Here is a 27,163-nt window from a genome sequence, read left to right as displayed (position 1 = left end):
TTTCAGTTCTAAATTGGTTACCAATCGATTAAAATATTGTCCTAATTACAGGTAGTACTAGCGTTGGAAGGTGGTTACGACCTCCCGGCTATTTGCGATTCCGCCCAGGAATGCGTTCGCGCACTACTAGGTGATGAACTGTCGCCGATTGTAACGACGGAACTGTCCCGACCTCCCTGTCTGTCTGCCATCGAAACACTGCAGAAAACTATTGCGATACAGATGTCGCACTGGCCCTGCGTGAAACGGTTAGCACATACCGTTAGCCTTTCAGCCATGCAAGCAGTGAGCGGGAATGATCGAGAAGAATCTGATACCGTCACCGCCATGGCTGGATTGTCGATGCAACCGCCCAATAGGTAGGGTGGCAAGCTGCGCGTATTCAGCCGAAGTCTTAAATTTACCTTTTTTCCACTCTCTCGCAGAACGTCAGACATCTCCCGAGAGGACTCGGAGGAACCAATGGATCAAGATGAGTCTAAATAAAATAAACCATAGTGAACTATTCTGTCCGGTCGCTTCCGGAAGGTTGCAGCCAAACATTTCGGAAGATGTTGATGTTGGATACCTCATTTTTCGGTGTTGGATGTGAAGCGTTGAGCCGCGCTCGGGCTGAGCCGAGGCGTCTGATGCATATTGGAAACTGCACCGCTATAAGTGGGAAGGAACTTATCAAACGGATTGATTTTCTATTGACTTGCTAGTAGTAGTGTTGGCGGAAGCAGGAAAGCAGAATTAAGGTACGTTACCCTCGATGCCAGGGGGTAAAACGAAGTTGAACGCTTAAAGCGTTCATTTTAAAGTTTAGGCACACAGAAGATTTACAACAGGATAAGAAATAGGCAGATGTGAGTTATTTTGAAGAGCTGAACTATATTTTCTAACAAATTTTTTGGTAGAGTTTCCGACTAGTTCGAAAAGACCGTCGAAAATCGCAACATTGTAAACATATTGAATCAGGGAATATTTTTGGGTTGATTGCAGATGAACTAACAAAACAAAAAAAAAAGACAAATAGAATTTGTCATACCACTGGAAGTCGCTACGTATAAACCATCAGGTTGGTAACTAATTTGCAGTTTTTAAGAGATATGTCGGCAACATTCGCGAAAGATTCCTATGCAACCGTATGGCCCGGGGTGTCCTCACGTCACGAAACTAGCACCAGTCAATATCTATCAGTTTTTAAAAATCGAATCCAAAAAACCTTTTCCGACGAGCTTTGTATCGTGGTTCTCGTTGTCTATTTTAATGGTGAATATCCACATTGAGTTAATTGGATTTCTGTCTCCTAGTATTTCATTAGCCGGTGTCCAAATTATGTTTCTATGTAATGCTTACATTTCTTCTTCCGTTAATCCCAATCGTGTATGTTTCTTTGACTCACTGAATTGTTGCGGGACTTCTTTGAAATAGTAAGGTAGTACAAAACTGGTTTCGAAATCTCAAAGCCAATTTGAACGCTGAGTTATTATCTGACTACGGCGTTGAGTTTCTTGTTAAACATCACACACTTAAAACTTAATTTTGAACTCGGCTAAAAAGATACCGGAAAAAGTGAGTTAAAACTATATTTAACTGAAATCAACCGATATCTCGGTGATTCAAAATGCTATACCGAAATACGGTTTTGAAAATTACTACACATAACAGTTCGGCTGAAAAGTTCCTATCGTTTAATAGAAACACACATTTTTTTGCCAAAATTCTTTTTTATTATTCAACATAATTGCCATCAGAGGTGATACAGCGATTATAGCGATCTTCCAACTTTTCGATACCATTTTTGTAGTACGATTTGTCCTTTGCCTCAAAATAGACCTCAGTTTCAGCGATTACCTCTTCATTGCTTCTAAATTTTTTACCAGCGAGCATTCTCTTGAGGTCTGAGAACAGGAAAAAGTTACTGGGGGCCAAATCTGGAGAATACGGTGGATGAGGGAGCAATTCGAAGCCCAATTCGTTCAATTTCAGCATGGTTTTCATCGACTTGTGACACGGTGCATTGTCTTGATGAAACAAAACTTTTTTCTTCTTCAAATGAGGCCGTTTTTTTGAAATTTCGTCCTTCAAACGCTCTAATAACGCTATATAATAGTCACTGTTGATGGTTTTTCCCTTTTCAAGGTAGTCGATGAAAATTATACCATGCGAATCCCAAAATACAGACGCCATAACCTTACCGGCCGATTGTTGAGTCTTTGCACGCTTTGGGTTCGGTTCATCGCGAGCAGTCCACTCAGCTGACTGTCGATTGGACTCCGGAGTGAAGTGATGGAGCCATGTTTCGTCCATTGTTATCTATCGACGAAAAAAATCGGTTTTATTTCGATATAACAGCTCCAAACACTGCTCAGAATCATCAATTCGTTGTTGTTTTTGATCGATTGTGAGCTCACGCGGCACCCATTTTGCACAAAGCTTTCTCATATCCAAATATTCGTGAATAATATGTCCAACACGTTCCTTTGATATCTTTAGGGTGTCAGCTATCTCGATCAACTTCACTTTACGGTCATTGAAAATCATTTTGTGGATTTTTTTCACGTTTTCATCGGTAACAGACTCTTTTGGACGTCCACTGCGTTCATCGTCTTCGGTGCTCATATGACCAGTACGAAATTTTGCAAACCACTTACGAATTGTTGCTTCGCCCGGTGCAGAGTCTGGATAACACTCATCAAGCCGTTTTTTGGTATCGGCGGCACTTTTTTTCATCAAAAAGTAGTGTTTCATCAACACACGAAATTCCTTTTTTTCCATTTTTTTTCACAATAACAAAAGTAGCTTCACTAAAAATGCAATATCTCACAAACTAATAATCAGACAGCTGTCAAATTTATACACGTATCTTTTGAAGGTTGGGACTAACTGAAAATGGCATGGATTTAATTCTAGTGGCACCCTCTCATAGAAACGATACGAACTTTTCAGCCGATCTGTTATTCTATGTCACAGATTTTTGGCATTATGTTAAAAACAGGAGCATAGCACTCCTCAGTCAATACTTTACAGCAGTTTTGTTATGTTGTTATGTACATGTTGTCACATTTGATTTATTTATTTCTAAGGCATACTATGTAGACGGACACAATAGCGGCGTAAAACTTCAACAATTGAATTTTGTTTACATTTCGTCTTAAACTCATCAGTGTATAGCAGTTCAAATTGAACTGCATAATGCAAAACTCGGACGTTCAATTTGAACCGACGTAAAAAAAATCGATAGTTTTATATTAATTTTTAAAGGAAAAGTATTGTCAATCATGCTGGAGAATGAGCATATAAAACGCTGGCAATTGCTTGCTAGCGAAATTCTAAAGGTAACATCGAGAAAATATTCTAATAAAATTATTAGAAAGTACTTAGGATCCTTCGTGTTTTTAAGTTCGCTTATGATTGCCCTAATTCCATCATAATTTGTCTCAGTAATGTCAGCTTGAGGCAATACTTCTTCTGGTAAAGGGTGATTTTTTGCTGGTACCTTTTAGGCAACACTATTTTGGACAGATCACGCGTGAATAATTTATATAATAATTTACGTGATCTGTATCCTATTCGATCATTTCTAAGGTGGTAGAATATAGAACCAGTTTTAGCTTGCGCGATACCATTTATCGGTAGAAGATCTGCATCGAAGTCTGTTTGAGTAATCAGATCAATCACTACAAATGAGACCAGATCAATTGTAGAAGGACAAAGTAATTGGGCTAAAACTGGCTATCAACCAGCGGAGAGTTCATTATGAAGCAATCGTACTTTCTGGTTACTTCACGGGCACAACACTGTTGAGGGGAAAAAAGGGCTTTTGAATTGGATTTTATTGGATGAGAATTTAAATTTTTTGTCTGGACATTGTCAATAATTTGTGTTATGGTTTCCATTACAATCAGAGCATGAAAATTCATCTGCAATCCGAAGAAAGCTCAGTACGAAACGCTTTAAAATTGCAAACATACCTATATTTTTAGTTTTCCAGAGCGAAAAGTTTCCTATTCAGGGATTTTGAAAGAATTTTCTTCTGTTGAAAATTACCAAAGAATATAAACACATTTGGTAACAGGTTTGAAGATGATTTTATTCGAATTCAATTCGTCAAGTCTCTAAATACTAACATAGTACACTATCGATAACCTTCTATGTGTAATTTTAGGTAACCCCTTAGTGAAAGCATCTGCCGGTTGGTCGACACTTACGATGAACTGCAGTTTCAGTTTTCCTTTCTTGATGGGTTCACGAACGAAGAGATATTTGATGTCCAAGTGTTTCATCCTTTGATGTGACCTAGGCTCCTGCGCGATGTTCATACATGGAATACTGTCTTCTGTTATAACGAATGGTTTTACGACTACATCCAATTCGTAGAGAAGTTGAGTTAGCCACAGACCTTCTTTTGTAGCTGAACAAAGTGCTATCAGTTCGGCTTCAGTTGTAGATAAGCTGACCGTTGGTTGTCGCTTCGTTGATCACGAAACTAAATTACCTTATAATAGAAACGCGTATCCTGAAACAGATTTCCTCTCATCAGGATCATTTGCATAGTCTGCATCCACAAATCCTATGAAGTCAGGATAATTATTTTTGGTCGAGTAAACGATTTTTGTATTGCTCGTTCTTCGCAAATATCACAATATTCGCTTTAACCCGGACTAATTCCAGTCAGTAGCATAATTGGAATATTTACTTAATATGTTTACCGCAACGCAGATATCGAGCCTGGTTGTCAACGAAAGGTATTGTAGACATCCTAGCAGTTCCCTAAATGGTTCTTCTGTAGTTTTCGTTTAACTAGCTTTTCTATATATGTAGTTTGCGAAATTTCAATTGTTTGGTTCTCAAAATTACGATTTATTTCCATACCATAGAAACGATTTACTTCTAACATATCTTTCATTTGGAATAACTTGCTGAGTTTTTCCTTAATCCAATAAATCTCTTTTAGGGTTTGGCCAATTAGTAATATGTTATCTACATAAAGGATCAGTATTATTCCTTTTTCTTCAGACTTATATACACAGTTATTGTTTTTTATTGGTTCAAAGCCAAGTGCTTCCATTGCATCATCAAAGTGTTTGTTCCACGATCTACTTGCTTGTTTTAAACTATACAAACATTTGTTCAATCTAACAATTTGGCTTTGATCATCCGCGTTTGGTGGAAGTTTCATATATATTTCTGTTTCTAAACTTCCATGTAAAAATGCTGTTTTTACATCCATTTGATGCATTATTAACTTATGCTCATTAGCAAGTGATATAGCAATTCTAACACTTTCTAGCTTGGCTACTGGCGCAAATGTTTCACAATAATCAAATCCAGGACGTTGTGAGGATCCTTTTGCTACCAATCTTGCTTTATAACTGCCATCAACTTTAATTGAAAACACCCATTTTGAGTGTATCGGTTTCATTCCCTTGGGTACACAGTTAACCACTGCCCAAGTGTTATTTTGATGAATGATTCAACGAAACTTCCCAAAGCGATAACCTCGCTCTCGGTCTTGAAAATAACCTTTTCATCGATAAATATAACATTTATTCCATGCTTGCTTACCCTTCTAACCGAAAGGAGATTTTCTTCAAGTCCAGGAGTAAAAAGAACGTTGTACAGTGTTAAATCTTTTATTGTATTTTTACCTACAACGCTTTTCAAATTCATTTTGCCAACCTTCGTAGCCCGAAGTTTATCTCCTGATTTGCCTGTAGAGATGTCGACTGGTTTTGCTAATTCTTCGACGTCTTCTAGCAACCTGTAGTCATTTACCATGTGATCGCTCGCTCCCGAATCTACAGCAAATCTAACCTTTTTGTGGGCTACTCTCTTGATCAATGCGAAGCTTTTCTTCCGTTTCAGGTACTCTTCCTTCTCTTTGGACACAAACTTTTTCATCAGTGGGCACTTGTTCTTGAAATGCCCTATTTCGTTGCATCCGAAGCACTGTGTTGTTTGCCGTTTTGATGCGTATCTAGAAGCAAGCGCAATGTTTTTCTCTTCTGTCTGCTTCTCTTCCTCGGCTTCTGCATTCAAAAACATTCGCTTGACGTTCGTCGTTCGAAAGCACCAGTAAGGCACCTTTAACATGTTTGAACTTTACAGGCATGGCGATTAGTAGAGCATGCATCTTTTCAGCATGCCCTACACTTGATGTCATTCTGTTCAGCTTTCGAATGATTTCGTCGTACTCATCGAAGATTTTCCTTAACGAACCCAGATTTCGGTGTTTTATGGTGAAGAGCCGCTCTCTCATCACCACCATCGCAACCGTACCCGCTTTCTGGTATGTTTTCACCAACATATCCATGACCTGTTTTGCGTACTCTAGGCCCACCAAAATATTTAAGACGTCATTTTCGGAGCTTGTGTATTTTCCTATGAATTTTTCACAATAACTTTCTATGGCTTTTTGTATAGTTTTCATGTTTTTCCATAGACTTCAGTTGTTTTAGTGTCATACGGCAAATCAAGAATTATTTTCAAACATTTGTTTTGTATAACTTGAAGCTTTTGCTGGGGAGTTTGCACATTCCGCCCATATTGGCATGGCGTAGTATATGACAGGTGCTATAGTTTGTTTGTATACAGCAAGTTTATTTTTTGTGTTCAGTTTGGATCTTCTATTTATCAACGGATAGAATTTTGTTATCAATAGAAGGACTCTGCTTTTTTTTATCTTTTCCACGAGGTTTCTCTATAACATTTTTGAATCTACAGTAAGGCCCAAGTAGTTAGCCTAATTCGTCCTGTCGATGGATACATAGCGAATTTACAATCAGGTGGTGGCAATAACCTTCGTGGTGGACGGTATGGGAACAGTATAACTTGAGTTTTTTGACAATTTAATCTGATTTTCCATGTGCTTAAATAATTGCATAAGTTATTGAGACACTTCTGTAGCTTTTTTGTGATATGTTGCGTTATTCTGCCGTTGTATAATATAGCTGTATCATCAGCGAAAAGTTATAGGAAACAGTTATTTGGTAACTCCGGAATATCTGCTGTGTAGGTAGCAACTCCTGCGGGAATCAGTAAACTTTCTGAGCATTTACCATTCAGCACTACTTGGTATGATCGATTCGAGAGATAGTTTTGTATGATTTTAAACAAATAGACAGAGAAATTGTAACTAAGGTTGTTTTCCTACTGGATTTAGCTAAGGTTGTTTTCCTACGAACTATCTGCATCACTCTGTACAGCTGCTGAGTGGTCGGATGGCCAGCTCGAAAACCAAACTGAACGAGGGGAATGATTTCGTTGTAGCTAACATGCTCGAGAACTCTGTCCAGCAAAAGTATTTCAAAAAGTTTACGAGATTGACGACAAGAGGCTCATTGACCGGTAGCTGCCAGGGCTAGAGGGATTTTACCCTATTTTAGAATTGAATTAACCAGTGGCGTCTCGTGACCATTTTTACGGGTTGCGTACTGATTATGTGGTATGACAGCTCGTTGTAAGTGAAAACTAAAGATTGAGGAATGAAAATTTACTTGTGTTTGTCTATACAACGAAATACCAATACACTTTTGAATGGTATTTTTTTATTAAACTTATTTTATATCACGTCGTTTGAACGTCGAGCAAATCTGTCAATAACTTCAATGAAACATGAGACACCATTTTATTTTCAACTGCCATAAGCATAAGCCATTGAAACCTCTCCTGATGGTGGGCATACAAGTTTGACAAAACCAAACGTGACAGAGAGAACAACAAATCTCAGAGCTAAGCGGAGTAATTCCTTCTCTTCTTGAATCTACGCAGTAGTTCATGTGCATGGAAAAGATACTAACACTCCGACAAGAGATGCTTGAAATTTTATATTGGACGAGTTGTGTCTGAATACACGCAATTTCGGTGCATAAGGCAAAGTGCTGAGGTTTAGAACTTCACTTATTGGCTACGACAATGCGATTTGAAAAGATCGTTGGGCTGTCATTGACCACCAAGCGCAAGCAGCTTAGGGTAAATTTGTCCATATTCTGCTGTGACAAAAATTTGCTCATTATTTTATATTCGGTGCCACCCCACTTGCTTTCATCGAATAAATAAAGAATAATTGAAACCAGATGGGGATGCAGTTAATTCCTTCAAGTTGACTGGTAGTGCAGTGCACGAGGTGCACATGAGGACGAGACGCCACTGGAAATAACTTTCGCCAATTTCTAGTTGGTCGGGAAGTAGAGAGGATCTAAGTAACGGTTAAATAGCTTGCAAATGTGTTCGTAGGTTTCAGGGCTTAGTTTTTTTAACATTAAGTTGAAGATTGCATCAAAACCCGGAGCTTTCTTGTTTTTGCAACGTTTACAAGCTGTAGCTACTTGTTCGGGAGTTATTCGTTTGTTAATTGATACGTAACATGGGGTATTATTCAATGTGATCAACGTACCCTGCACTGTTGTCTCTATCGGACTGATAATGGAACTACCTAGATTGTGTGAATCAAGGATATGGTGGCCTATTGCGTTAGCTTTTTCGTGTGGTATTACTAGTAAAGAATTCCCTGATTTTAAAGGAGGTATTTGCTGAGGTTTGGACTTTAGCACTTTAGCCACTTTTCAGAAAGGCTTTGAAAACGGATCTAATTTAACAATATCTTCTTAGAATATTTAGTTCTTTAGCTTTGAGCGTATGAAAGGAAATTAATTTCGTTAGGTTCTTGGCTTGAATTTTTCGAATTTGTCATCAGTTCTCAGGAATTGACGTCTTAAAGCATCTTTTACTCTGATGATACTGGAAGTGGATGGGACTAATTGGGCTCGCTTACCTACTATCGGTACTTTACGAACACATTCCTCTTCGGCTGCTTGGATGGCGACTTGAAGTTGATGCACTGCAGGGTCAATATCTTCCGTAGATTCAAGTGGAGCGGTATAATCAATCCTTTGATCTACTCTGTGACGAAACCCAGTCCACTCGATGGTAGTCCTTTCGAGTTTGAACCGGGCCACGAGTCGTCGTTTCGTGAATCTGTTGTATAAAGATAGAGATAAAAAAATAATATTACTGAAGATTGCTGATGTACCTAATTCTCGGAGTGCTCTTTACGGGTGTTTTTAACAGACACTATAAACTTATCCACTGGAACTGTTATTGTTTTACATTTCTTTACGTTTACTGTCTTGTTATTTCTGTAACATATGTCTGAGACCTCCTAAATAATTATATATCTGTTTTTGATTTCGGGAGGGGCCAGGGCCCCCCTCTTGGTACGTGACTGAATTGCATTGGCAATCAATGAGCGTCCTGACTAGTGAAATATCGAGAGAATTTTGGGTTTGACATACCTGGCGATTTGTAGAGCTTGGTTGGCAGCTGTCCAGTGACAAAAGCTATCCGCTTTTGCGTTTTTCAACAATAGCTGTTTCCTGTAAGTAGACCCTCATGAAGTATCGCGAATTTGGAATTTTCGTGGGCTACGTATGCACCCACGACAAACGTAGGCTCCCACGACAAAAGGGCCTAACTGCAAATGAGAGCCTCTCTTTATTTATTTTCTCTTTTGATTATTACGAAGCCATTATTGCAAATTCTCTAAATTTTCCAATGTAAATCGAAAGCTTGTAGTTTTACCTTGAAAGTTTTCCGAAGAATATAGCGTCAAACATAGAATCTGTTCAATAAATCGTAAAAGAAAAAGTAAACAAAGAGAAACTGTCATTTGCAGTTAGCCCTTTCGTGGGGCGGTTGAATTGTTGATTTTTTGTGGCAATTTTTCACTTAAGATTCTCATCAGTACACTTTTCCCACTTGTCAATAGCAAATTTGGAACGTGTACTTACCGTTGCAGCACACGAAACACACGGTGACCAGCTCATATTGAAGAATCCAACCAACTCTTTTGCGATTGCTGCGCTGCCCGAGCGGCAAGCTTTGAACTAAGCGATGGTGATAATTTTCAGATTTTGCTTGAAGATTCGAACAAAATGTCGGGTTTTTATTTATTTTTTTCTTATTAATCGAAAACTAACATACAAAAACATGTGAAAATTTGGTAAAAAAATCGATCATTAATGATTCAGTAACTTTCCGTGGTATGTTTGATTGATATTTATGGAGAAATCGTTACATGAAATACCAAATTCGAAGAAGTGAGGTTGGGTACTGTTTTCATATCTGGGATATTCTTTGTTTTTTTTTGGTTGGATTTTGAGATTAATTGATAAATTATGATCAAAAGTTTTATGACTAATCTATTTACTCATGTTTTATCATCTAAATCAAATCTGTATGTGGACTGAAAATTTCAAATTCCATCCGAGATTGTCAAGAGTATAGGACAATTTGAAATCATATGTTTGATGACAACACGTGAATAATCGTTTTTCTTACCCATATTTGTAAGGTTATGCCATCTGCATTCTTTCAAACTCAAGTAAATTGAAAAATTCGTCAACAATTTTTCTAAATACATGGGATATGTCAAAACAATCACCATAACGCTATCTCGTGGTGACCACGCTGATTTAATTGTTCAATATTCTCAAATAGTTTTATGCTTATCATTTAACATAGTGTGTGTTTCAAGGCACACGGTAAATTCATACTTGTTACATAATTTTATCTTCAGGAAAAAAGTACTAAGTCGAAAATGCACTGAAAGAAATATTTATTTGAAAGCTGATATAACACTCATGACCCTGACTTATTTGGACAATTCCGGCCATTTTGAATGTCCAGTCAGTTTTTGACAGTTATTATTGTGCGTGCGTGCGAGATGCCTGATATTTTCATAGAAAATCTGTATTGCTTCGCATAAAAAATCTGTATTAATCTGTATTCACTAATAAAATGAAATTCTTACAACAAAATGATGCCAAAAGATGTTATTCCAACATATTGTGTTTGTAGGATGGTAGATTCAATCAGTCATTACTGCGCTCACAAGAATATACAACGACGAAACTTCATAGTTTTTTTTTGTTTTTTTTTATCCACAACAATTGAATTGTAATTCCATATACTTATCTAGTTTGAAATTGTTGACTTCATAATTTGACATGGAATTTCAATTTGACAGTAAAATTCCATGATGCCATTACTTCCTTGAATATCAGTTCAAATTGGTTTCTACATATAATATAAATGGATCTCACAACAGATTTTCATATTAATTTGTGATTTGTCCGTTGATTGAAAGACTTTTATCTCATCACTGGAATAAAATACCAAAACATAGCTCAGACAGAAAAGTTTATTTTTTTCTTTCTTACTTTTTGTGAGATCTGTACAAATCTGTATTAAATTGAGGAAATCTGTATAAAATGTGTACTCTGTATTAAGTCTGTATGAGTATGTAAAAATCTGTATAATACACTCTTACCAGCCGCTACCTAATTTTGGGTCAAAACCTACCCAAAATCAACTAAAGTGCATCTCCCCAATTTTGGGTAACGAGTGATGACCTCAAAATTTAGGTAAATTTAAGTTTAGTACAAAATTTATGCCCTAACAAAGCACGCTACCCATTTTTACCGATCAACTCAAAGTTTGAGTAGAGAACGACCTAATTTTGGGTAGGTTATAGAAGAGCTCGACAATGAATGATATCTGCTCAAAAAATAGGTAGAAATGATTTTCAGTGTACATATAAATCTGTATAAATGGCATCTCTGGTTCGTGGACGTGCTTTAGTTTGTCTTCGATTTTGGTTCGGAATAACAAACTCTTGCTCTAATTTAGATTGAATATCTCACTGTGTGTTTTCGGTATCTTTTTTTGTCAAGAGCAAAATGAAGTTTTAACTCTGTACCATTAAATTCGCTTCATGATCAGAAGGTTGGTAACAGAACCAGTACATCTCTTCGTGAATTAATTGATTGATCAGTGACATATCAGCTGTTTTTCAAAGAACGGCGAATCTAACATTGACAGCAAATGGAGAAAATCATCGACGAATGTTTCGACTTTGGTATCAAATCGTGTTTAGAAATTATCGTATATTCTCTGATCAATTTATGATTAGTCGATGAATTGTTAGTTTATCTTCAAAAGGCACGCAAATGTTACCACTTTCCTTCTATATCCACTGAATAAATCAACATAAAAAGAGTTTCGCCCTTTTTCGATTTGTTTACTTTTATACTTCCTGTGTGAATTATGAAGATACGCCCTTGCGCATTTTTCATGAAATTGGCTGGTTTTCGCTACTAAGACAAATCTGTGAGTAGTTTTATTGTTTCTTTTACTATTTTCAGTAATAAAAGGTTCGGTAACCATCTAAAATAAAGAAAATAAATAGCTTCGCCCTTCCTTACTAGCAATTTAAGTATCGCCCTTTTTGTTGGCATGGAACACGGAGGGCGAAACTTGCGTAAACAAATGGAATGACAGTTTCGCCTTTCATAGTTCTTTGTATTACTAAGATTGAAATTTTTGTAGAATACGAATTTTCAGACAAAATTGTAGGATTTTGAAGCATTTATTGGTAGGAGAGAGAACCTCGATTTGTTTACTTTTGTAAGATACGTCCTTCTTTGAAAAACAGCTGATATGAGCTATGAGGTGATGGTTGGGCCCCGCCAAACATTAAGCAAAGAAATCTTTCGTACGCGTTGCCGACAGATGGGACTACTGTAGTATGTGGTTTAAACATAGGTAAAGAAAACATAAAACCAACACTTTTTGAGGTTATAAACGAATGATTGGAAATTTCTATAAGGAATATATTGTGGATGTTCTTTGTTAACAGCGCAGACGTCCAATTTTCGTTAGTTGTTATTTACTAATAGTTGATGGAAACAAAAAAAAACCAACAGAAGAAAATTAGGAGCTATTTTCGTGAGCGAGTTTCACGGATGTAGTCGCAAAAATCTACACAATTAACAACAATATTTTAAACAATAGGAAATATAGGACTAAGAGTTCTTTAATATACCAAGAGTTAAGAAAAGTACGTTTGTTTTTCAAAATGCAAATAAAACGGTAATTACAAAGTAATTTTTATATAGAACTAACCTAATTGAAGGCCCCAGTAGGCGACACAAAATTATACTTACGACGAAATCGATTTCCTATGAAGCTCTTACAGCAACATATTATATTTACGTCACTGTTTCTAATCTTTCCAAGCTGAAACCAAAAAGTTACCCGTCAGCAAGTTTTAACATACTCCCTTCGAACCCCTTTCCGCTGTATCGGAGACTGAGGCAATCGGATACGACAAATTGTGCTAAATAAACTAAAACAACCTATCATACTCTCGGAAGATTTTGCTCAACCTTAATCCAATATATGCTTCAGTCGCTCCACTTCCTGCTTTAAACAAAAAATAAAAGAGAGAATAAAACAAGGATAACAGCATAGAGCTATAAACTAAGCCCACAACACATACAAATAACTGCTGCCAGTAAACAATAAACTAGTGAACCTTTAAATTCCCTACCAGCTCGATGTCTGACTCATGTGGAACAATCGCGTGTTTTAGCTAACGTGCAAACTGAGCATAGGTAAGCTTGATGTGCAGATAAGATGAAATGGTAAAATATGAATTATCCCAGAGGAAATATTTATAGTTATTGCAAAACAAAACAGAGCAGAAGTAAGTAAATTTTTAACAGTTTATCTTTAATAAGTGTTGAGTGACCTTAATGTATACCAACGAAAATAAAAAAAAATAAGCATAACAAAGTGGTAAAATTTCAACATTTATAAGCTTTCAAACAGTGGAGAACGAGAGATTTAGCTGAAAAAGAAGCAGAGAAAAAAAACGGTAGAAGTTTTAAGCGTTGAGTACTAACTGAACGGAAATTTGCCTAAAGTTATCACAAAGCACATACACAGACAGACAGACACACACATACATACACTGTGGCACAGCGAAGAGGCACGGCACGGTTCACGTGCCCTTCCGCATATAACAAAATCAGAATCAAGAGTAATTTATCAAATTTTCGAACTATTCAAAGTTTATCTCAGAGTTGTTATTTTGTAATCCTGATTATACTAAAACTATTAATCAATAGTCGATTGAACATATGTATAGATAATAATAATTTGTCAGTGGATGAGTACTAAACTTGTGTTATGTACTAAATATTTTCCCAACATATTTTGTACTAAAATGCTTCTGTTTTCTGGAAGCATAGAAGCGAATACCGATAGTTTGTATTAAGGATTTGTCAAGTGCTGGACACTAAATTTCGTTTTTTTTTAATACCCACACAGTTTAACAGGAAACAAAAAAAAAGAATTCAACGGAGGCGTTTAGTACTGAAAACAAAAATAGCTTGAAGCTGTGAGATGTGATATTGTTTCTCAAAACACAATAAGCAGAAAAAATGCATTTCTACTACACTCTTTGCCTCTATTAGTTGTTCGTGTTTTTTTTTTCTAGTTTGTCAATTCCCCATCGTTCATGTTGTATCAATCCTCGGGTATCTGATTTTACGAACGCTGACGGCGAACAATAAACAAACCAACTCATTTTTAAGACGAACATAACATTTGAAAACGAATTATTACGCTTTTGTTGTACTAAGAAAAAGAAGAAGAAGAAGGAGAAGAAAAAAAAACGAACATAGAAAAAACACATACGAAACACCTCAAAACACAACTCATGTTTAGGAAACCAACTGCAAACAACATGAGAAAAGCGAAGAAAAACATTTGAGATAGGCGTAAGGGTATAACACAATAAGCCAACAATAAACATGAAACATTCCTCTTTTAAAGAAAGTAAGTTATACTGGAAGAATGGCAATTGATTGGATGATAAACTCTATGAATGTTTATTTTAAGTTGAAACTCACTGTCTAAGTTTATGCAATGTTACACCAGCTTTGCGGGTAAGTTTGTAAATAGTTAAACCGTAAAGCTGTAATTTTCCCTCCCGTTTCGTTAAATTGACAGCCCTTCTTTAATAACATTTGAATCATAATTATTATTTAGCCATATAGAACGTTTAATTTTATTAAGCTGTTGCTGTTCATTTCCTTGTATCGTACAATGAAAATAAAGTTTTATTTTAATTCCGGAACAAATTATGCTCATATATCACATACACACTCTCTCTCTCACACACACAAAGTGAAGGAAGGTAGTCCAGAAAAAAAACGAATAGCTAGTTCAATTCAATTAGAGAAAGAACTTGATGGAAAAGAGAAAATCTATTTAAAAGAGGAAAGCAGATGCAATTTTAGCTAGGGTAGGTTGAGAGCAATTTGCAGCAAAAACACAAACACAAAAAGAAATAAAAGTAAACACAAAACATCAACGACTCATTTGAAAAATGAATTATGAATGTAACAAGCCGCAAGATGGTTTATTTTTAGGCGTGGCCTGTTCCACTTGTTTGGAGGAAAACTAAAGAAAAACTACAATCAGTCTTCTGTTTTCATAATTAGTCTCTTTTACAAACACTTTTGGGTGGTTTTGCGAGTTTTGAACTGCGCCGCGCAAGGGTTGCCCGTTCTATATTGTCGTTGTGAACCTGTTCTTATGGCCCCTCTCGCTCTGACACTCACGGCTAAAAAACATGAAGACCAACAGAAGTTGAAAAGGCGGCTAGAGAGTAAAATAGAAAATGTTAAGTATGGAAAAAACCGATGTTGAACGTTTTGTGTTACACGGAAATTAATAAATATATGAGTAAACAATGCAATTACTAAGTCATTTATGAAATATATACAGAAAATTGATTCCTATTAATCCTCTAAAGAAACACCGAACGAATTACATTTTTCTAGGTCACTTTAAACCTGTCGACGTTAAATTTCGAGCAGTTTTTTTCAGTGTAGATTTTGAACTATTTCACAGATCGGTAAAACGTTCCACTTATATGACAGCTGAAACCCTCCACTTTATCTTGTGGAACAACATTCAAGTGCGCAAATGCATTTTGTATGGACGGTAGCAAAATCCGAATTGATCGGCACTGGAAGTGAAGCAGAGGCAGAGGGCTGAAGTTTGTACAAAGTGAAAATGGTGCCAAACCGCGCTGACAAACAACATTTCACATTTCAAGGTGTATAAATTCGGAAAAAGGTATTTGATTTGACAGGTCATATGAAGTTTTGGTGAGAATCTCAGGTTTGGACTAATTTGGCTTCTTGCCACTATGTGACATTCGTTCTGGAATGGTATAAGAGGTCAAACACGTGCCAAATAGAGCCAGCTCAGCAAACTGTCCAGGGCTTCGCTCAATAGAGAAGAACTGAGCTCTAGCGAGGTGAAAACTATTCGAAACTAAGAAGAGAGCAAATGGCTCCGATGATTTCAAGAGACAATGGAAAATCGTCACCGCGAGCATATCTGAGGAAACCGCGCGGAACCTAATGGCGGGTGTACAATTATAGAGAAACAAAGATTATCATCTTAATCAGCTGTTACCAATTTACATTTTTTTTGTTAAATTATGTGTAATATTTTTGCAGCTATTATTTTGGTGTCCGATATCTTTTGGATAGTTTATAATCTCATTTTTTATCTCTTTCCCTGCTATATCATACGAAAATCCACCACAGATTTAACGAACTTGACAGAAACGTAGAAGTTACGGCTATTATGCGCAGAAATGTCATGTATAGTGAATTTGGTGAAGATTTGGGTCGTCCATGTACCGACCTAATTTCAGGTGTATATATTTTTTTTATGTTGTAAAGAAGCACGTTTGATTTGTTTTCGGCGCTGGTGAGTGAATTTCTTTTTTGTAAAGTAATATGTATAACGCGTATTAATCCACATCCGATTTCCAAAAATACGGTACGGCTGGAAAGTCGTTCAAAACCCCTTAGTAACATTAGTTTTGTTTTCTGCAAATCGTGGCCGAATTTGGTTCAGGATTTGTGGGCTATTTTTTTTGTAAATTTAGCATAGAGCAATGTGCTCTATGATATTCGTGAAATGCCTTTCTTTTTTGAGCGAAATTGGGTATTACCAAACCGTGTCAGCTAGGAGCGAAATCAATCTTCAGTTCAGCAACGCCATCGCACGGCATCACATTCAACATATCATGTCAATTGTATGATTTCGCAGTGTTGCTATTTTGGCACGCACGAATTTGACATTTCTCTCAACTACTTGTATGTACAAAATTCGATGCGGACTCGCCTGAGGGTGCCATGCTCGCAAAAAAGGATGTTAAAAATGATTTGTTCGAGAAATGTGAGAGCTGGATATCTTGTTAATATGATGTCTTTGGTGTTACGCTAATATTGATTATTGTATATGATGAAATGACCGGTCGGAATAGAAGATAAACACTGGTAAGAACAATTTATTTCTAGTGACCGTTTGCTTCGAGCGTCGTAATGGGAATGATTAAAAATTTTCATGTCAGCGATCGCTTCATTATTTCAAGGGTTGCTTCGCTTACACCCCTCTCGATCGTTTACTCCTAGCTTCTTTCTTAGATCTTCGAATCTTCCAGCGTCCAAAGCTTTTGTTAAAATGTCCGCCAACTGATTCGTCGTGCTTATGGGTTCAATCGATAATCTTCCAGAGAGTACGTGGTCTCGAACAAAATGATGCTTTGCATCTATGTGTTTTTCCCGTTTGCACTCCAAATTCTTTGCCATTCCTATAGCCCCGTTGTTGTCTTCGTAGATTGTGACTGGTTCGACATTCTACACACCAAGATCGTTCAATATTCCAGTCAGCCAGATTGCTTCAGCTGCAGCAGCACTCAGAGCCACATACTCTGCTTCGTTTGACGATGTAGCTACAGTGGTCTGCTTCTTACTGCACCATGGTACTGTGCAACCGAATACCTGGTACAAGTAACCACTCACCGACTTCCTGTCAACAGTATCCGCAGCCCAATCTGCGTCAACATTCCCGACAAGTGGGCTTGCTTTATTGCTTTTTACAAATTTCAACACCAAGTCCGTCGTACCTTTAAGATAACGGACAATCCGCTTCAACGCGATCCAATGGGGTTGGCCAGGTTTCTGCTGAAATCGTCCCAAATACCCTACCTGGTAGCAGATATCGGGTCGTGTCGACATCATAATGTACATGAGACTTCCTAGAAGCTCACGGTAAGGTTCCATAGTGTGCTCGCCATACGTTGATTCCAGTTTCAAGTTTTTCTCCATAGGGGTCCTCGACGAGTTACAGTCGACCAAGCCAAATTTCAACAGGAGCCTCTCAATGTGTGATGCCTGTATAAGCTTTATAATCCCAGCACCTTGATCGTAGGTAATCTTGATGCCCAGAAAATGCCTCATTTCGCCGCAATCCGTCATCGCAAAAACGTCAGACAACTTTTTCTTCGAAGCCAGAACTGTTTCGAGTTTTCGACCGGGTATTATCAGATCGTCTACATACAGCACAAGATAAATCGCATCACTTCCACTGCACCAAGTGTACAGACAGTAGTCGTGTTTCGATCGCACGAATCCCAGTTTCAAAATAACATTGTTGAACTTATCGTTCCAGCAGCGAGGAGACTGCTTTAGCCCGTACAACGATTTCTGTAAACGTCATACCATTCCAGGAGGAGCCTTCACGCCCTCAGGAACATCCATATAGATTTCCTCACGCATCTCGTCATGCAGAAACGCCGTCTTAACATCCATTTGATGGAATATACAGCGTTGCTGAACTCCAACTGCTAGCACGGTCCGAATGGTAGGCAGAGATGTCTATCTCCTCTGTGTGACGAAGAGCAAGCAAAATTTCTCCCCTCGCACTGACAACTTCAACGAGAGCTCTTTTCTTTCACATTTATACACCACTGTTGTGTAAGTGTGCACGCATCAAGAGTGCGTTTGTTTATTTCCTTTTACCTCTTCCACTGAATCGCACCAAAGTGGTAGAGCATTAGCTAATAAATTCTCTGAGGTGGATGCAGATACTTTCACAGAGGTGCACACGCCGGTGAGCACTCTGCTGTATGGTTTGCGTAGATGAAGCGTGGACACGCAAAATCAACAAAATAAAACAATTTATCGTAAAATTTTCGGTTTTCCTTGCAAATTTTTCATGGCAAGGCCAGATCTACTCTCTATTAATTGAAGTTCACAGAAGTGTTCGCTCACAATCACGCGCCAGTGGTCACTTGGGTGTATTTAGACGAGAGCGCGTGTGAGCGATTCATGCGAAGAGAATGTGTTTCACTCGCGCCAGCTGCTTTAACCACAAGCACACACTCAAATGCTGTCTATTCGACACTGAGAAGAAGTGCGCTTTCCTCTTTGTGCGGTGCTTCGTTTTTTCATCCTCGGTGTGGCAGAAATCTGACTCTAGCGTTTATCACTGTGGTGAAATGCCATCTCTGATGGTAGGCAGTCTCGCAACCGGCGCATACATCTCTTGGGCTTTTGCAGGTATCCTTTTACGACCAGTCTCGCTTTGCGCTTAACCGCACTTCCATGCTCATTTTCCTTGATACGGAAAACCCATTTACATTTCAACTGCTTCACTGCTTCAGGGCATAGTACGAATTTCCACACGTTGTTAGCGTTCAGGGACGTTAGCTCATCCTCAACCGCTTTCAACCACGATTCACGATCATTGCGGCTTGCAATATCGTTGAATGTACACGGCGCATCTGTTGAAGTAGAAATGAAACCAGCAGAGGTTGCTCTGAAACCGGTGAAGAAATCTAGGAACTTACCTGGGAGTCTGCGCTCCCGTTCGCTGTGCCTGGTGATTGACTCCGCACAGTCGTCACTTCTGTGATGCGAAGGGAGCGCCCCAGGGTTTGATACACCGGCTGGCGTTTCACCTTCATTCGAATCATCGAGACGTTCACACGCTCCGTCTTTCAAGACGTTCCGTGACGGTGACGTTTCGTGTGAATGGCTCCATAAGAATGCATGTAATTAATGTTGACTGTGAAGGAAGGAGACGGATCGTCTGTATCGTACATTAGACTAATTTTGACGGAAGCTGACGTTCCGGTGAAGCTGACGTTCCGATGAAGCTGACGGAAGAAGGCGGACCGTCTGAACCGTACATAATACTTTCCTTACCGGAACGTTCACATGCTCCGTCCGTCAAGACGTTCCGTCACGGTGACGTTATGTGTGAATGGTTCTATAAGAATGCATGTAATTAATGTTGATGGTGACGGTGACGGAAGGAGACGGATCGTCTGAATCGTACATTAGTGTCAGTAGGATCGTAGTACTAGCCATGCAATGATCCTGTACGCTATGAATCGGCTGCGAAGTCTGCTGAAACAGAAAAGCCAAATTCCACAAAAGGAATGTAATGTCAAGACTTTGCTTCATAGATGAACATTCATGAGTAATAAAAATAAATTAAATTTATTAACTAGGAATAGAACTATAAATTGCTGATGAAAAAGATGATTCCAATATTTTGTGAATTAAATTAAAAACTCCGTTACTGATCGGGATTAGCTGAAATTGTACAGAGAATTCCTAGATGATCAGACCTGAGACTGGCAAATCATCCTTCAATGTACATCTTCTGGTAACCCAGAGTTCTTTGAACAGTACTGGCGCCATCCAGGCCCGAACGTAGATTTTATCGTATCAAAAAACGCTCTCTACGATTCAACCAGTGCCATCAATGAGAGACGGCTATCATCGCAGCAACAAAAATGGGCCGTGGATAATTGCGATAGAATCATTTTACTTTTGTCGCTTATTCTATGTCCATATAACCTTTGTATAAGTTGTGTTTATTAAAATGTCTGTGAATGCCCCACACTGAGCTAAATTTTATTTTTCACATTATATGATATTCTAATGATTTTGCACTATTAGCATTTCCAATAATAGTTACAAGATGTGTTCAACATCATGTCAAATATATGAGATAATCTTATGAAACATAAAACTCTTCTCATTATTTTTACAGGAATGAAATTTCCAGTCTGAGTCAAATTTATTGGCGCGTCTTATAACCATTACTAGATATCCGTACAACATACATTGGAACAATTTATGAAGCGCATATTATATTCACTTCGAATTTATTTCGATAGGTTCATATATACCATATGACTAGTTTAGTATATATATATATATATATATATATATATATATATATATATATATATATATATATATATATATATATATATATATATATATATATATATATATATATATATATATATATATATATATATATATATATATATATATATATATATATATATATATATATATATATATATATATATATATAAAACTTTCAATGGAGGTCATACGAATAGTAGTTAATGGCAAACTACTACTTTTCTTTGAGGATTCAAGCTATACTAGTATTCCGTTCGGTAAGGGAGCACCTCATGATATTTGCGAAAGAGAAGTGAGATCCCGAGACTGAAAATAAAAAAAGGAATCTTACTAGACAGATAGAGTAATGAAACGTACCGGATATATATTTCATGGTCCGTCAACGCATATCCTTGAACGAAGTTGGATGAGCTGTTTTTTCCGCGATTTGAAATTACATTGAGATGCGGAACTTCCTGAAAAAAAATGGTCTGGAGCAGTTGACGAATATCGAGGACACAACTATTCCTTCAGCTTCAAGCAGTACGATTCACGACTTTCATCGGATTTCCATATAAATTATATGGGATATTTTTATAACTTTCATTATGATAACGTCCATTCAGATTTGACGTACACATTAAATAAAGATTATAAGTTTTTATATAATTTCTATGAATTATATTCGGCATATGATTCATATGACAAATCTAATGAATATAAATAAGATTTTCATTTCAGTGCACACAAGGGTTTTGAAATATTGCAACCTAGTGTGAGAATCATCGATTCGATTTTCTGCGATAATTGTCAACTTGCGATTCTTTCTGGGTAAATTTCACACAGCGCCGATCATTGCCAGACTGTATATATTTGTTGAGGGCCGTGAAAGACATTATTACATACATTATTTCTACAATTTGGTTTCAATTTTTCTTTTATTTGTTTCCTGAACATAATTAGATCCATTTTTTGGCAGTTTTCGTTATAAAAGTGCATCATTTGATTACCAGGATTATTTTTGGCATAATTTGTTTCATATTTTTTTTCCAAGAATATTTGTCGACTTCTGAGATGAAAGCAATGATTCAGATTGTACTCGTTGAGAAATAATGTCTTTGATAAAATAAAGCATTGTAGCTTTGCGACGTTCTTCGAGTGTTTGTAAGTTTATGAGCATACAACGCGCTTTATATGATGGAAGAGCAGAGATGTCTATCTCCTCTGTGTGACGAAGAGCAAGCAAAATTTCTCCCCTCGCACTGACAACTTCAACGAGAGCTCTTCTCTTTCACATTTATACACCACTGTTGTGTAAAGTGTACACGCATCATGAGTGCGTTTGTTTATTTCCTTTTACCTCTTCCACCGAATCGCACCAAAGTGGTAGAGCATTAGCTAATAAATTCTCTGAGGTGGATGCAGATACTTTCACAGAGGTGTACACGCCGGTGAGCACTCTGCTGTATGGTTTGCGTAGATGAAGCGTGGACACGCAAAATCAGCAAAATAAAACAATTTATCGTAAAATTTTCGGTTTTCCTTGCAAATTTTTCATAGCAAGGCCAGATCTACTCTCTATTAATTGAAGTTCACAGAAGTGTTCGCTCACAATCACGCGCCAGTGGTCACTTGGGTGTATTTAGACGAGAGCGCGTGTGAGCGATTCATGCGAAGAGAATGTGTTTCACTCGCGCCAGCTGCTTTAACCACAAGCACACACTCAAATGCTGTCTATTCGACACTGAGAAGAAGTGCGCTTTACGCTTTGTGCGGTGCTTCGTTTTTTTCATCCTCGGTGTGGCAAAAATCTGACTCTAGCGTGTATCTCTCTGGTGAAATGCCATCTCTGTGGAAGAGGGAATTTAGTCCAGTTTAGTCTACGAAGCGCATACAGTAGAAATCGTTTTTGGACAGATTCGATGCGTCCTACGTGTACGGAGGTACATGGGTTCCATACAATGCTGCAGTATTCCAAAATTGGCCTGACGTAAGTAAGTTGCAAGTAAATATTCACTCCTATTATGTACGTCGATTGATTCGAAATATTCCGACCGAATGTGCAATTTCCATTCTGCATTCCGATCGAGTCGGGTATGAACTCGAATATCTTTCGTTCGAGTTGTTGAATTTTCGAACATTATTCGATCGACTTGCGTACGTTTTACTTCTGTTCGGTTTAGAATCGTTCTAATTTATTTATACAAGTGTGGCGGTTTCGTTTACTAAGAAAATGAAATGAATAATATAAAAGAACGTGTAAGTAATGTTGACAGCTTTGATGGTTAGTGTTCGAAATTTCAAGTATTCCCAAACGAGAGCCGATCGAATGATACAAGTCGAACGGAATAAAGAATGCAAAATTTGAACTTGAACGAAAGTGTAGATTTGTTCGTATCACAAATCCGTCGGATTGCAGAATCGGGGTGATTGTAGCAAAACGGGTTCGATTTTGTATTGCGTTGGAGAATGAGAAGTAGGCTCAATTCTATACATATATAGTTTTGGCAGTACGTATTAAATCTGTATTCTGCATGAAATTCGCATGGACGTATACAAATTAATACATTACAAGTAATTCTGTATGAATGGCAACTCTGTTGGTAAATGAAAAAAAAATAAACACAGTCTAGATGACAGTCAGAATGTTTTTGATAGGGTAACGTGGCGCCATCATGACATACGCGTACTGTCCCAATTATAGGAATATTCGAGATGACCGTTAAATAATTAAAGAGTCCAATCTCAGTGTCCTGTCTGTTAGTCTGTGGTGGAAAGCTCGGACCCACATTATCAGATCCGAATGGATTCCGAATCAATTCCGAATCGGCGAGAAATTTTCATTCGGAATTTCATGTGGAAATCATAATGGATTCCGAATCAATTCCAACTCCAGTGCAACAACCGATTCCGAATGAACCGGTTCGCCGGCAACCGGTTGATTCGGAAATCATTCGGAATTGAGTGAGAAGATGCGGACTGAATTGTCAATTCGTTTTCTTCTTCTTCTTTCCTGATTTTGCACGTTTTCGTGCTGATTTTCAGTTTATTTTTAAACGAAAACATTATATAACTGAATATACAAATTTAAATCTTCATGGTTTTCGGATATACAGAACTAGTAAATAACCAGTTCTTCTTAGAATCCCAACATAAACTATTGAAATTCGCTGGAAATTAACAAAACGGCCTACCTTAGTCAGCATCATCCATTCCTCTAGCTGGAGTGTAGTGAAATGGCTTAAGTCGCCTAAATTTCACACTAACACATTCATAAAATGAGCGAATATTCAATGACATTTATAATGTCACTGTCAATCAGGTTGATCGAGCAGCCAACTCAGGCGAAAATTCTAGCACTGAACCGATCGAGCACTAAAAAATCATGCAGTCGAGTAAGAATTCATTGCTCATTCCGTCATTTCGATAATGTGGGGATCGGCTTAATGCGGGGCAACTTTTAAGCGACTAACATCGCTCGTTCAAACCAATCAAAGTAGCAAAGGAATATTTTTCTTTAATATAGTATTCAAAAATTATATGATTATAATTAACTAGTTATCAATTTATTTTTTCTGTATTTTTCTAAAGAAATAAACCTAACTACATAAACACTAAGAAGTAGATCCGTAGAAATTCGTCAGCATTGGAAATTTTTATAAAGGCTTATATCAGAATCACGAATCTGTTGTGGACTTAACATGCGACAATCACTGGTCACGCGTGTTGTGCACAGAAATCTCTATTTACGAACGTAAGCGGAAGATAGCAAATAAAATAAATTTGTTATGAATATTATTGTAAATACTTCTTGAACGCACTTGACGATGGTTCATTAGTAACTGAAGGTTATAACTTCCTAAAATTAGCTTTAGAATCCTAGATAGTGTTTCACAATTAGTTACCTATTTTTGACCTTAAATCTGTTCATGAGTCTCTAAATTACATTTCTTATATCATTAGGGCATGGAGTTCAGGAGTGTTCTAGTACTAGATGAATAATTTAGGACAGTTTTAAAATTTACATCTAGAATTTATAACAAAATAAACTGGAAGCCCCAGCAGCTCTTATGATCGGTCGTGTCTCGTAAAAAACCCTAGGACAGAACCTGACAATTGTTAATCCACTTTTAGGACCAATTTCGGACCAGCTCGTGATTGGTTGAAATTGACATAAGCAAGTACAAGTTGTTGAAATCAATATTACTGCAGGGTGGTAGAAAAAGTGTTGTCAGTATCGTCGGTAACAATGTAGCTTGATATTGGATATTTTATTTTTCGGGTCATCTTTTCAAAATTATTAATTTCAATAGGATATAAGTTCAATTTGTTTTTAAGTCCTGTCAATGCGGAAAGTATACGAGTACATTTAACAATCACTGGATGATACAAATAGAAAGCCTGAAATCACGAAGTGTGATATGGACGAGAATATTGATTATGTTGGTTGAGAATAGCACCGAATCTTTGGATACTTCTGTATGTTATTTTTTTTCTCAAATAGAATATGTTGAATACCTACTTTAGTTAATAAAGCTGCAAAAATTAATTACCCAAAATTGAGTGTTTTAGAAAAAATTTATTAAGCTGTTTCAACTAAACGTTTTCTTCAAAACAAACATCTGATCAAAATGAATCCAGAGCTATATTTTTGACCGATATAACATTTGTCTAAGTGTTTTCAAATGATAAATAATTGCATGTTATAAGGGGAGAAAGTTTTCAGAATGAATAATTATCTCTACTGGCAACAGTGATCCCGAGGCATTTTTTATTTACAGCAGGGAGCAACCGGAATAAGAAGAGAAATATTTTTCTGGAAAAAGAAGCCAGTTGTCTGGTCCTGTCCTAGAAAAAACCCTGTAATTTTTTATCAATAAATACGCTTGAATTGTTAAAAAGCCCCTGAAGTGAAAGAAGCAGAAAAGATACGAGCGCATACAAATTACGTACGTAATTGCTTTGGTGTACAAGAAATATATCTAATACAATTCGTTTAAACAATTTGTATCTTGATATAAAGGTATAGTATGATTGAATCAACATAGCTTTGAGCGATAGTTTTTGTATGTTGTATATTTAGAAAATCATTTTTTCACAAAAAAAAATTGCGCAATGTCTTTCTGGTAACCGATCGAGAAGAGCTAATACTTTGTATACGAAGGCGATATCATTAAAAGCATTTCGATTCATCATCTACTACAGATACTAGAGGTAGTTCGCAAGCAGAAGATTTTCATACAAAATTATAACAATTTAGATTAAGTGCAGCAATTTTCGCTACAATCGGAGAAGGTCGACAATTGACAAAATGACAACAATAATTGTTGACAAATGGATGTATTTTACTTCATTTTATGCTTAGAATCAATCTGAAAATATTGTTCTGGCCACTTATAATACGGATGCCTTAATTTATCGTTTAATTCAATAAGAATGATAGTACTTTTCTTTATGACATTATGATGGTAGGAAACGCAGCGATAAACTCGAGCTGTACTGTTGTTGAGATTAGGCTTATTTATTTGTTTATTCTCTAGTGTTTTTTGTTTGAAGTTTCTCGTTTTACTTTGTCGAATCCATTGAATCGACTCCATTCTTCAAGGCTAGAAAGAATAAGCGCATTTTAAAACCAATCGAAAAAGTGTCAACGAAATCATCCTTGAGCGCAGCCAAGGGATGAGTGCCGTCATTTTATAAGGTACCTGGAGCACTCTACTTTAAATTACAATTGTTTGGTCATGTCTTATGAATTGTCTATGGAATCCACGATAAAACAAAATTATATTTGTTTGTGTAAAGGAATCCAGCACTAAGCTACTTTCGTTGTGATTTTTGTTTATGCTTTAAACATATGAAATAAACTTGCTCTGTTAAGCTCTAAGGATCCTGAGTCTTGTCAGACAAATAAATCGAAATATATTATAGTTTCAATATTTTTGGGTAGGGGACGGGTATAGCGTGATGGGTAAGTCGATGCCCTTTCACGCAGCCCAGTTGGGTTCGATTCCGATCCCCGCACATAGGGTCAGAAAAATTTTCTGGCCCGAAGAGGCGAATGACCTTAAGGTTAAAACCTCTATAATCGGAACAAAAAAAATAAAAATATTTTTGGGTAGGCAATTTTCGCCCTTCTTCTGAAAAAGGGTTGATTTGTGAAATGCCAGAAAATTGAAAGCAATGTGTGAATCTGGCATCTCTGCACGCTTGCTTCCTTTATTTTTCAAGGTTTTGACAGTCCGTCAGTTCGCAAC

At 37.1% G+C, this 27,163-nt stretch overlaps 1 protein-coding gene across 8 annotated transcripts in view; it reads left to right on the top strand.

Annotated features, from left to right (window-relative positions):
* Nucleotides 1-15,590, top strand: part of LOC131425526 (histone deacetylase 4) — a 182,430-nt gene extending 166,840 nt beyond the window's left edge. For all 8 annotated transcript variants that reach the window (XM_058587471.1, XM_058587478.1, XM_058587476.1 and 5 more), the window contains 2 exons: nucleotides 52-359; nucleotides 426-15,590. In XM_058587471.1, coding sequence (XP_058443454.1) covers nucleotides 52-359; nucleotides 426-486 — 369 coding nt within the window. In that variant the 3' untranslated portion in view covers nucleotides 487-15,590. The remainder of the gene's footprint in view (nucleotides 1-51; nucleotides 360-425) is intronic.
* Nucleotides 15,591-27,163: the final 11,573 nt, after the last annotated feature.

This window comes from Malaya genurostris, chromosome 1 (genome assembly GCF_030247185.1).
Source record: "Malaya genurostris strain Urasoe2022 chromosome 1, Malgen_1.1, whole genome shotgun sequence".
NCBI classification, from domain to species: domain Eukaryota; kingdom Metazoa; phylum Arthropoda; class Insecta; order Diptera; family Culicidae; genus Malaya; species Malaya genurostris.
Note: the sequence above shows the minus strand (reverse complement) of the source record. Positions and strands in the feature narration are given on the sequence as shown.